General features: G+C 52.8%; 5 protein-coding genes across 5 annotated transcripts; 3 read left to right on the top strand and 2 right to left on the bottom strand.

The window, feature by feature from the left end:
• Nucleotides 1–1,826: 1,826 nt before the first annotated feature.
• On the top strand, nucleotides 1,827–5,005 carry BDP81DRAFT_396164 (WD repeat domain-containing protein; the record flags this gene model as incomplete). The annotated part of the gene is made up of 4 exons (XM_060588150.1): nucleotides 1,827–1,998; nucleotides 2,127–2,269; nucleotides 2,329–2,462; nucleotides 2,515–5,005. The coding sequence occupies 4 exons, from the start codon at nucleotides 1,827–1,829 to the stop codon at nucleotides 5,003–5,005; spliced, it is 2,940 nt and encodes a 979-aa protein (XP_060443547.1).
• A 481-nt stretch (nucleotides 5,006–5,486) lies between these two features.
• BDP81DRAFT_451409 (uncharacterized protein) lies at nucleotides 5,487–6,649 on the bottom strand (the record flags this gene model as incomplete). Its single annotated transcript, XM_060592626.1, has 3 exons — nucleotides 5,487–6,122; nucleotides 6,180–6,339; nucleotides 6,492–6,649. The coding sequence occupies 3 exons, from the start codon at nucleotides 6,647–6,649 to the stop codon at nucleotides 5,487–5,489; spliced, it is 954 nt and encodes a 317-aa protein (XP_060443546.1).
• Nucleotides 6,650–8,158: 1,509 nt separating this feature from the next.
• BDP81DRAFT_482612 (putative amidoligase enzyme-domain-containing protein) lies at nucleotides 8,159–9,275 on the top strand. The gene is made up of 2 exons (XM_060595018.1): nucleotides 8,159–8,411; nucleotides 8,467–9,275. The coding sequence occupies exons 1-2, from the start codon at nucleotides 8,192–8,194 to the stop codon at nucleotides 9,189–9,191; spliced, it is 945 nt and encodes a 314-aa protein (XP_060443545.1). The 5' UTR covers nucleotides 8,159–8,191; the 3' UTR covers nucleotides 9,192–9,275.
• Nucleotides 9,276–9,848: 573 nt separating this feature from the next.
• Nucleotides 9,849–10,808, top strand: BDP81DRAFT_493218 (uncharacterized protein; the record flags this gene model as incomplete). Its single annotated transcript, XM_060595346.1, has 3 exons — nucleotides 9,849–9,942; nucleotides 10,005–10,068; nucleotides 10,152–10,808. The coding sequence occupies 3 exons, from the start codon at nucleotides 9,849–9,851 to the stop codon at nucleotides 10,753–10,755; spliced, it is 762 nt and encodes a 253-aa protein (XP_060443544.1). The 3' UTR covers nucleotides 10,756–10,808.
• A 54-nt stretch (nucleotides 10,809–10,862) lies between these two features.
• Nucleotides 10,863–11,441, bottom strand: BDP81DRAFT_323871 (uncharacterized protein; the record flags this gene model as incomplete). The annotated part of the gene is made up of 2 exons (XM_060584833.1): nucleotides 10,863–11,226; nucleotides 11,296–11,441. 2 exons carry the CDS (start codon nucleotides 11,439–11,441, stop codon nucleotides 10,863–10,865), a joined length of 510 nt encoding a protein of 169 aa, XP_060443543.1.
• Between the last annotated feature and the right edge of the window lie 445 nt (nucleotides 11,442–11,886).

Here is an 11,886-nt window from a genome sequence, read left to right as displayed (position 1 = left end):
TGACACCCTACCATTTCCCAAAGACCTTGTTTTATTCATACTCTGCATAACAGCTTATTGCTTCATGGCCTTTTCTCAAAAATCGCCATTTCCAACTTGCCGGCGCAGAATTGAAAGGCGGGGAGGTTTGTGGGGAAGCGATAAAGAGTGCACAAGTGTGTCGGCTCCTTGTCACTGTGGAAAACAAACTAGACTGTCTAAACTTTACACCCAAACGCCATGTTTGGAGTCTGGATGGATTAGATGTCGCATGGTTGGCTGGAAGCCTTACCAGAGTTGGATTTGGGCTCTATCCGTAGCCTTGAGGAGAAGCAAACCATGGCTAGCTGCAGCCCTCCAAAGTGCCACGATCAAAGGTTGCTGGGTGGGCCGCGGCATTCCGCATTCACAACACAGTGACACACAGCCTTGACTTTAGAGGGTGATGATTCAATGTGCCCCTGGTTACTGAGGAGGAGAAGCGAGGAGGAGCTGCTGGTGGCGATCGTCCAGTGTTGGCGTCAGCAAGCAGGCGATCCAGTTCCGAGTTCCAGTCTGGGCAGTGTTATTTTGTGTGTGTCGTCTTGAGTTTCGCCTTGTGCTACCTTATGGGACAGACGGGAATCAGTGCTGTCTCCGATTTCCCTCGCAATCGTTTCTTACATCTGACGCCGACCTGCTGTTTTCGGCGCGCCTTCCCTCCTCTCACTTACGGTCCACTCTTCCTTCCTCCTTCCAAGGTTTTGTCCACTTCGTACATTTCCCTGCTCATCCTTTCTGCCGGCTTCTATTTTCGAGACAACATTCTTCTATATCATCTTTGCGCACTCCATAAAGAGAAATCATCGCCAGCATAAACATCGTCATCTCCGCTTCGACTGTCAACTGCGCGCAAACTCAATCGCCAATTGCCTCGTGCCTCGGCTCGGTATTCATTACTCCAGGCTCTTATTTTTGCTCTTCGATCTGGCCAGGGTACGGTTAGATCTGGGCCAGTCTCATCTTCCCCGACTCGTTGCGCCAGAAAAAGAAACGCGACCGTTTCTGCGTTCCTGTTCCCCCACACTCTGCCCTCTTCGAAGCCGGTGTATCCTGGACATCTGCAAGGGAAGCTGTGCGGATCCAGCCGAGAATTTACGGATACATACGTACAGCTTTGTCTTTCTTGATTACTTTACTGCGTATCCCTCCGAGTACAGATACGTTCCATAGCCTTGCGGTAAGATTACCAAGCAAACCCGACTCGCCGCAAAAGGCAACTAGCAGGCTCTGGAATTGCTTACCGACCACCACTAGCCATCACAGGCTACAGGTGCATATATTACCTGTTCTGAGTTCATCAAAGAAAGGGTGGAAACGCGGGCTGCGTGGGTGCCTTGCTTTAGCATACGGAATACGCGGACTGGACGAATCCGAACCTGCGTAATACGTACCCAGTCTCCCAACCACCGAAAACACCACCACCGACCGCGTTCGACCAACGACGGTCGAGCGAGCGGGCGCCGTTTCTCTTCGGGAGAAAACCTCGCGCCGCGCCCAGGACAAAGTCCGCTTCTTCTCGTTTCCAAAGAAAAAATTTCGTATCGGGAACGACGGGGTCCAGGAGAGCGACGTTCCTAGTAGACAGATCACACTGCTCCAATCCCATTCGTGAAGCTCGGGTGTCTCGGATCGCTCGTATTACTACATCTTGAACCACTCAACCACCCACCGACGACCAGCACACCTCGAATTCAGGCCCACGACCTACTCAGCTTACCCGCGCTTACCTCTCGCGCCCACCAACGGCCCAAGTGTCTTAATTCTGTACGCATCTGTCTCCCTTGTCGGTCTTCGCATGATGGGAAATGTCGACCCCTACATCTGCCATAAAGTCCATGGACGCCGGCCGTCGCGAAGATGGCCAGGCACCACCACTACCGCCCCCGGCGCCCGTTTCTGAATCCCGTCTCTCGACTCCCCTCAGCCGTGAAGGCTCCTCGACTGCCCAGAAGTCACCTGGCGGTTCAGAGTCTCAAGGTACGTAAAGATATGCGGATCTGCCATGCACTGGGGCCACCGAGAAGCTCCTCATCTCTTCAAAATTGAGACTGGGGACCATAATCGAACCTGTGTGGCGCACACGGTGGATGCTAATCGTTGCATAGGCAGCAGTTTTCCGACCTTTGCCAAGAAGACGCCCACGAAGCTCGTCCGGAGTACGACACCGAACGCAAAGGACGGCAAGGCCGAGAAGCCCTCGCCAGCCGCCGCCGTCCAATCTCCTGCTGCAATCGACCCGCTATCACAGGTTAGTTGCCGCCGTTGGCATGGCCGTAGGGTAGGCTTTTCGTTGCTTACCTTCCACAGCACATCCTGATGCGAACCAACACCGGCCATACTGTTCCTCCTCAGCTTCGCAAACGCCCCGACAGTCCGACTCCGGATCCAGAGCAGCCGACGAAGCTTCCTGCGCATGCATTCGATGCCACCAAGGACAAAAAGTGCGCACTCTCGTGTCCCCCAATTCATGCCAATGGTACTGACCATTTCTAGGAAAGGGCCGTCGTTCCTAAGTCGATTGAGTATGCGAGGTGGACGAAGACGCGAGGACGACGAGGAGTCTGTCTTTAGTGACCACCGAATCGATGGGACCAATGCCCAGGCCTTTGGTTCAGTCATCGGGTCCGGCTACATACCTCACCACAAGGAACCTCCACGGTACATCCGGGTCAAGGCACACAGCAAAAAGATTCGCGAATTCAACCGCATGTTCCTTGCCCAAGAACTATTCATTCCGCAGCCCGACTCGAAAGACGACAAAAATACGCCAATAAAAGCGTCGACGGACACTCGACGATCGAATACAACCGGAGCTATCTGGGCCACGGAATTCAGCACTGATGGCAGGTACTTTGCTGCTGCGGGGAAAGATCAAGTTGTGAGAGTATGGGCTGTGATAACAACGCATGAGGAGCGGCGCCGTCATGAGGAGGAGGAAAATGCGAATGGGGCCAGCGGAGAAAGGTTGAGTGCGCCTGTCTTTCGAAGCAAGCCGATTCATGAGTTCCGAGGGCATACCGGCGAAGTACTGGACCTCAGCTGGAGCAAGAACAACTTTCTGTTGTCGTCATCGATGGACAAGACTGTTCGCCTATGGCACATCAGCAGGAAAGAATGTCTCTGCACGTTCAAGCACAAGGACTTTGTCACATCGATAGCGTTTCATCCTACCGACGACCGGTTCTTCCTTGCGGGATCCCTCGACTCAACACTGCGTCTTTGGAGCATTCCAGACAAAGCTGTGGCTTACTCCGCTCAATTATCAGATCTCATCACAGCTGTGGCATTCTCGCCTGACGGGAAGACTGCAATAGCTGGGGGACTCTCCGGCATGTGCATGTTCCACGACACGGAGGGTCTCAAACAGAGCTCCCAGTTGCATGTGCGATCGTCGAGAGGCAAGAATGCCAAGGGCAGCAAGATTACTGGCATTAAGACGATGGTCATTGAAGACGAAGTCAAGGTTTTGATCACATCCAACGACTCAAGAGTGCGCATCTATAATCTGCGCGACAAGAGCCTGGAATCCAAGTTCAAGGGCTACGAAAATACCTGCAGTCAAATCCATGCCGACTTCAGCGACAACGGACAGTGGATTGTGTCTGGCAGCGAAGACAAGAGAACGTACATCTGGTCTGTGAATGCCGCAGAATCGGACAAGGAGAAGCCTTGCGAATACTTCGATGCGCACTCAGATCGAGTTTCAACAGCAATATTTGCGCCGACCAAATCGCGCCAGCTTCTTGGTGGCTCGGGAGATCCCCTTTACGACCTTTGTAATCCGCCCCCCGTAACTCTGATGAGTCTTGAGGAGTCCATCGCCAGCCAAACAGGTAACTCGGACGACGAGAAACCTCAGGTTAAGCAGCAGAAGATCAAGAGACCGGAAGAATCACCTGCTTATATTGAGAAGTCGAAACACTTTGATGGGCAAATTCTCGTCACCACGGACCAATCTGGGGGCATCAAGGTCTTCCGCCAGGACTGTGCATATATCAAACGCCGCCATGAGAACTGGGAGACGGGCTCAACATTCTCCCGGCGCATGGGCGGAAGCATTGTTGGAGTTGGACGCAGCGGAAGTGTAGCAACACGCACAAGCGTCGGCAGTCAACCGCGCTCACGCCGAGGTTCGGTTTCCCGTCTGGCAGCCCCTGGGGGCACTCAGCTGAGTTCCGACATCAATACGTGGCGGCAAGGGATCGAAAGTGGGCACCCGAGCTCCATGGTCATTACAGCGTCTCAAAGTCCACGGTCTCTATCACCTAGCAAAGCGTCACGGACATCAATTAACAACAGTGCCTCCAACCTTGCATCAGAAGCGCGAAAAAAACCGTACAGTGGATCGTCACCACCGGTACGTCCGCAACTTCCAGCTAGTCCCACATCGAGCCGGGCTTCCCGCGACCGGGCTCCGTCCATTCCTCCGACCCCGAGTTTCTCTTTCCGATCCGCCGACGATGACGAAAGCGACGAGCTCCTACTTGACCCTGCCGGCGCTAGCTATTCTTTCTGGAATCTCAATCGATGGCGAGGGATCTCATCGTTGCGATCATCAGTGTCCTTCAGTAACGTCAACACATCGCAATCGCAGGTTGGCCAGGGGCGAAACAGCATGAGCACAGCAGACACAATGCAAACATCGGCTAGTAATGGAACCAAAGCATCCCGCCGCAAGAGCTTAGGGGCGGGCATTTACGATTTGGCCGTGGAGGAGGAGCACAAAGGCACAACGAAGAGCATTGAGGATGCTGCAGATAAGGCTGAGGCGGATGAACATCTACTACAACCAGACGACTCGAGGATCGAGAGTCGTCTCCGAAACTCGGTTGTCAGCCGTCTAAGCTCCGAGTACACCAGCGAGGACGGTGAGCAAATATCTTGTCAAAAGTGTGCGAGCAAGGATTTCAAAGCGAAGAGAGTTGGCGGCAGACAACGTCTCATCTGCGTCAAATGCGGTAAGCTTGCCGAGGACGGCAGGTAGAGACGGGGGAGAAACACGAGAGGAGTTTGCCTAACGACAGAAGGTCCTTGGGGTTTGTTTTTATCTTTTCCATTTTCTTTTCGACAGCGATGGGTTTCACCGTTTGGGCACGATACGACGAGGCGCATCTATCATGATCAAGAACACCAGATACCCCACACAATAACGGCTGCAAAGAGATTATCGAAGATGACGGTATATATCTTCATTGTCCTACCTTTTTTTTTTTTCATACATACAGACCAGCGAGTCTAGGGGTTTCAGTTGGGTAGCATTTTCTGGGCGGCCAAACAAAGCAACAAAGCGGCGCAAGGGAGGGATTAAGGGCATGAAAAGTTTAGAGATTTACAATGAAACAAATCTGATATTTTTCGCTACACTATAACCAAAAGTTCACCACGTCCTCCAACTCCATATACATAGCGACGCGATAGCCGCGGTATGAGTGTGCTCGAAATGTTGAGAAACGCGACGGCGGCAATCACCCCCTCAAGGACATTTTCCAGTCCGACCTCGGGCCCGTGTTGCCGCCGAGGGTGTAGCCGCCAGAGACAGTGGAACCATCATCAGGCTTGACGTCCTTCTCGGCGGCTGCGGCGGCTTCCTTCTTCTTCCTCTCGGCCTCGGCCTTCTGCGCGGCCTTCTTCCTGGCCAGCCCACCCAGCTCCTGAACGGTGGTCTGCAAGCTCCTGGGATCGGCGCCGCGGATGACGCTCCGTCCGCCGTTGTAGGGCTGGCCGTTTTCAAAGAACATGAAGGTCGGCATCGCAGTCACGCCATAGCGTCGGGCGATATCCTGAGCGGAGTCGACATTTACTTTAAGAAAGACGAGGGAGCCTGGCTGGCCGTGGGTGTTTGAGAGGGATTCGTATATCGGTTTGATGGCGTGGCAGGGGCCGCACCAGTCTGCGTAGAAGTCGGCGACGAGGTATGTGTTTGATGAGAGGAGGTTTGTGAACTCTGTGAGATTTGTTGCGTGGAGGACGACCATTTTGGCAGCTTGGGTATGTGAGTGAGTGTCTTGTGTCGTGGAACGAGATGAGGGTTGGGTGTCGCTATTTATCGCAAAGTGATTGAGAAATAACTTGTTTTGTGTACTTCTCCCGTTACCAATGAGCTGTTGTATGTGAATTTGTATAGAGCTGCTTTCGCCACACGAATGAAGTGAACTCACGAGCGAGAGTGAGAGTGAGTGAGGGCATTCGTCAGCGACGGTAGTGATCTCGTCAGCTTCTCTTTCCAGCGGTAAATGTGGGGTCAGCGGCCGAGGAACCTTCCAGGTGCTCCGGGGCACAGGAGCGGCCACCTTCGTTTGATCGTTGGGGGACGGGAACCTAACACTAAGGTAGGTAATTTCGGTCATTGGCTGTGCCCCGCGCTGTCCACCTCCACCTCAGTCAAAGGCACTCGAGAACTCCACACCCGCCGCTGCAACCAATTTGTCACTATCGCATCTCTTGCACCTTGCACCTTGCACCTAAAGCACCTTGCCCATTGGATCGACGGCTCTCCCAGGGCGGCCTGCTGCATGTGCTCCAGATCGCTGGCCCATCTGTCTAGCAATGCAGGCCGCCGAATCGGTGTCTTCTGCATGGTTTCCGAGTCACTGGATCCTGATAACTTCTTGTTCGCTCCAAGCGACATTCCGTTATCTGTGCCGAACAACACTTAATTGGCACTCAAAAGGCCGTATTTTGGTCCATGTGAGTAAGTTGCAACTGGTGTAGTTCTCATTGCGATGATGTTCAGAATCTTTTCATTTCCATCCTTCGTTGATGTCTTGCCGATCAATCTCAATCAACACCATCGTTCTTTTGGTCGCCCCATGTTTACTGCTATTGTTGGCCTCGATGTCACTGATTTCAACTTCAGACTTCACGAGCTCTGCCAAGTTGGCGCTCATTTGCGAGGTGACTTTGCCGTACCGTATATCCTTCCAGGGTAAAGAGCACCAAAGTCTACTATCTTACCGTCTCTTCAATCAGCAAGCGCACACAGCCTCGGGCCAAGGTGGGCATCGCATCTTAGCACTCCCCATATATGTGATGAGGGAAGCTCACGATCTCGCGAAACGCCCACGCCACTAGCGGCCGGCCATCGTGGAGTGACGGCAACACACGGTATCAGGGGACTCTACCAACACCCTTGGCTCGCAGAATAGAATGTGTGTCTGCCCTCGGCGGCTCTTTTGGACAAATTGTCTAGGATCTTTGAGTCCATTAACCAACAGCCCCTCATTCAACCTTTGACATTGCGTCAGATGACCCCATTAGGTGTCTCGCACAGTCGCAATCCCCCAGACCTCCTCAAAGCGCCCGTCGCCCCCTTACTCCCAACTCGATCCACGGCTCTCGCCGCCCCTCCACGTTGATCCTTCACACCTCCACGATCTTTACCGGCGCCTAGTTCAGCGCGAAAGGCTCTTGGGAGGCCATGTTCCCCTTCCAAGGATGTCGGGGATATCTCATGTGGTGTCGGCCATCTTTGGTCTAGTCTTGTACCGACCCTGCAGACTCTCTGACCTTATCGAGGTTGATCTTGCCCCTAGAAGACCAGGCTGCCTCCAGAAGGCTCGAAGCGCCTTGGGCTGACAGCCAACCCTCATGCAGAAACAAGTAAGATGTGTGTAGTCTGGCCTTGTTTGGCCCCCAACCTCCACGGCTCGATGTTGAGTTGAGCCTCAGGGGTAGTTGCTCCTCTTATCCTCACCGTTTCAAATAGCTAGCAGCTATTCTTGAATAGCATCAAGCGCTAGCCATGAGCGTCTCGCCGGACCATGAAGTGGCATCGGTCGATACTAGCCTGTGGCTGCCTTCTCTTGGCTCACCTTCGACGCGATTACAAGGTACTGTATCTCAAGTTTCAGGGGCAGTATGTATCACGTCGAACGGGACGGTCGTCTAAGTGGTGATATTGTCGAGAAGGCTGTTGGAACGGCCGCGAGATCGGTGAAGTTGGCCGACGTGAGTCGGAACAGGCGCATTGGCAAGCTCAATGAGCGATAGACATATCCCAAACCGCCCAAGACTGTATGGATCTTACATGGTACTCACTTGAGACGTTGGATATAAGACATCGTCCCGTGTTTCTCGAGTGAGAGCGCGAAGATAGCAAGCCCTTTCCTTTTCTTTTTCCTATACCAAGTCTCGTGCTCCAACATCGTCGTTGTACACAACCTCATCCAAGATGTCCAACTACCAGGCCCTCAACTTTGGTTTCGAGCTTGAGTTATCTCTCAACAGCAGCAAGAAGCACAAGAACTGGTTGTCCATGGCACAAGACACCAGCAGTCGCTTAGCCAAGAAAGGAGTCAGCAATCATGTCAAGGAAAAGGTGGATGGGAACTACCGCAAGTGGTCCATTGTTCAGGAGATTACGATCCCTCAAAATCCTGCCAAGAACAACTGTCAGTATATCAAATCACGCAACAAAGCCTAGATACTGATGTTGAGCCAACTCAGGGGCACTTGAACTAGTTTCCCCCGTCTTCAGCCTCGAGTCTCAGTGGCTCTCCGATGCAGATAACATCTTCTCTGCTGTTCAGAAGCACTCGTCCGTTCAGATGCTACCCCAGTGCAGCACTCACGTACACGTCAGCCAGGCGGACCAGGAGTTCTCGTCGTTCCAACTGGCCTCTTTGGGCAAGGCAATTCTGACGTATGAGCCTTGCTTCGATGCCCTCGTCCCCAAGGACAGAGCTTCCGCCTACTGGTGCCAAAGTAACCGCCGGAACCCGGTGCTGTCTCGGTGCCAGACCCTCGAAGACTGTCTCGATATCCTTGACGTGGCGGCTCAACGGGGGACAACCGCCGTGGTTGAAGCAATGTGCCTCTTCCCGGCATCCAGTGCGTATGGAAGAGCACACGGAAGGAAGAGAGATTTCGTTCACGGCAAAGTCTACAAGTGGAACTTTGCCCGCTTGCTAGGGCACGACAGCAGCCGCACTATTGAGTTTCGGCAGCCTTCAGGCAGTACTTGTATGGAAGATGCGATTGGCTGGGTTCTGTTGACACTGACGTTTGTCTCTGGCGCAACTGGAGGCGGGAACTGTATCGGTTCATTGGAGAGTGGCGCTGATGACCGGTTGGAGTTTTGGCAGCTCTTGTGTTATGGTGCTGGGGTTCTTGGGCTTGATCCCTTTCTACTTGATGTCTTGAGCGGATTCATCGGTCGTGCTGCGACTTAATCGAGTGTGCCGTCATGTCGCCCCCTCAAATTGACTTCTTCCACCTCTCGTTCCATCGTTTGTTGTTTGAAAAGATAGACAGTATCTCAAATGATTCAATCACTTCAGCTCCCGACAGGCCCCAAGGTTGGTGGTGATAATGAGAGTCTCTCCTGTTGCCCAATGGACATGGCTTTGGTCCCGGGATTCCGGCAACCACTTCCGGCCCGGAAGAGTTCCCTCCGGTAAAGCACCCCTTCAAGCACGTAAACCGTACAACGTGATCTCTTTTAGGCTCTACTCTTAACATTGGTTCCGAACATCAATCGAATTGCAACCTCACGTTCTGCAGTTAATATATCCGGGACGCCATTCCCACAACAAGTTTGGTCGATTGTGTGCTTTCCACCACCGCCCATAGACGCCGCTGCACGACTCCCGGAGTTCCTTTCGCAGGAACCAAACATGGATCATCAGGAGAGGAGCAGCTAGTTCCGTCTGTGTCCTTCAGCTGACAGGCTTTTCGAGATTGAATGCAACATGAGCAGAGACCTCGTTGGTCCCTCACAAGTATATAATCGTTCAAACTTGGCATCCACTTCATTCGTTCGCCAAGCTGTCAACGCATCTTATTACAACCTCCACAAACAACGTTCACGTCCCAGTGGGACTTTCGAGATGAGCATGCTACGGGTCTTGGCCACCGGCCTATCAGCGGCCTTGTTCGCGAGTCCTGTGATAGCACAGACTACAGCGCCAGCTTGGGGACAATGTAGGTCATGATAGTTTCGTCACGCCTGGCAATGCTGAAGTCAGTATCTAACGCAATTACAGGTGGCGGCAATGGCTGGACCGGTGCCACAAGCTGTATCAGCGGCTATACCTGTTCAGTTCTGAAGTAGGGTTCTCATTCTATCTCCTCATGCCATCCGCTGACCATTGGAACAGCCCCTACTACTCACAGTGCATCCCAGGATCCAGCAGTCCCACAACCGCTTCCAGCAAACCTGCCTCAACCTCAACCACCCCCATCGCAACGTCCACTGACACTCGCACAACTTCTCGCGCAACCACCACCCTTGTGACCGTGACCACCACGGCTACAGGCGGCGGCGGCTCCGTACCTACAACTCTTGTCTCTGGATGGTACTGGATCCGTGCCGTGGCCTCGCCCAACTTCCACAGCTACCTCCAGGCCAAGCCCACCGGCACGCCCAGCAAAGCCTACCTCGATTCACCCAGCAGTGCAGGTCAGTTCAAAGTCGAGGACGGTCAGCTTGTCCACCTGACTGGGTCATCACCTCTTTACCTCAATGTCGAGAATCCGACAGACAAGACGCAGAGAAAGCTGGAGACGTGGTTCAGTGCAACCAAGGGTACATACGGAACTTTTGCTTTCCAGGGTGATACGCTTACATGGAGTACCCCGGATATCAACAGGCCCAACGTGGCTGCATGGCTTGTCTGCGAGAATCAAGAAGTGTTTATCAACACGGGGGCATATCTGTATCAGACGCCCACTGGCTGTTTTGATCAGACTGTGAGTGAAAGCCTCGACTCTGGCCAGATAATCCTACTAAACTAACCAAAACTAGATACACTCCTATGGAGGTTCGACCGCAGACCTCTAATTTTACCAAGGCCTTAACATCAAGCTTGGAATTCATACTACAAGGTAGTACTTCAAATACATCACAATTGCTCCATGCTCTCTTCCGTCTCCCTCTTTCCCCCAGGATTATTCATCACCATGGTAGTCTCCAAAGTGAACTTATGCGGTCCGATATAGCTCTGTGAAGTGCTCCCATCTGCGAGTGTCGTGTCCTTGAAGTACGACTCGTCGAGGTGTATCCCGCCTAGTAACGAAGCGTGACTGGTAAAGGCCCACCAGACACTGAAATGCATCCCCGTCCCCATCGGTTCCAAACTCCACGTAATGGAGTTTATGTCAGTGCAGACCACCTTGTCAACCGTTGGCACTTTGGGGCCTGTGTTCGTGTTGATGGTGCAGTTGGCAAAGTCGGCGCCAGGGGTTGGCTGGACCGAGAATATGACACTATTTCGGATCATGTCAGCTACACGCTCTGTTGTTGTCTATTCCACGCCATCTCGTAGTCTAGCTTACAAGTTTCTGGTGCTTGGTGGAAGGCTTCCCGCGAAGAATCTATCGACTTCGAAGACTGCTGCGCGTGCGGCGTGTTCGCTCGGTGGAGTAGAAGGGGTACCAAGTGCCAGATGGCAGAGGAGAGCCAGACTTGCAAGATACCGCATGTTGTAGAGTATGATGTTGAAGAGTATGGCAGTGGTATTGTCAATTTTCGCTTCTTGTTGCTTGGGGATGTCCGTAGATATAGCGACGCATCTTCTTTATGTATGCCGAAAGCGCTCGGCCTCGCGCCCCTTGCCTCTAGGACATTAAGCAGCATTCGACAACCACGATAACTTCAAAGGATTGCCCGAATATTCAACCGTTTCTGGATACTCAAAGGAGGATTCCTAAGAGATTCCCTCCGTCTCGTACCCGGAATCCAATATTGCACCTGAAATAGACACTTCCATGTGATGAACGGGTCCTACCAAGAGAAGCAAACATCAACCATCCTGCGTTATACGAGGGATTCCAGGGCTTTGTGTAACAGAGCATACGACTTTTTGATTCCTACCAATCGGCTCCTTATCCGTATGGGCGCCTGAGCCATGCAAAGTTCTTCAGATC

This window comes from Colletotrichum phormii (genome assembly GCF_030913505.1).
Source record: "Colletotrichum phormii strain CBS 102054 chromosome Unknown BDP81scaffold_14, whole genome shotgun sequence".
Taxonomy (NCBI): domain Eukaryota; kingdom Fungi; phylum Ascomycota; class Sordariomycetes; order Glomerellales; family Glomerellaceae; genus Colletotrichum; species Colletotrichum phormii.
The sequence above is the reverse complement of the archived record's forward strand: the minus strand, read 5'-3'. Positions and strand labels throughout refer to the sequence as shown.

Bases quoted from the DNA above. Each gene is read 5' to 3' on its own strand.
- BDP81DRAFT_482612 (XM_060595018.1), top strand. From the start codon at position 8,192: ATGTCCAACTACCAGGCCCTCAACTTTGGTTTCGAGCTTGAGTTATCT. The intron at 8,412-8,466 runs GTCAGTATATCA...GAGCCAACTCAG, and splicing joins AAATCCTGCCAAGAACAACT to GGGCACTTGAACTAGTTTCC.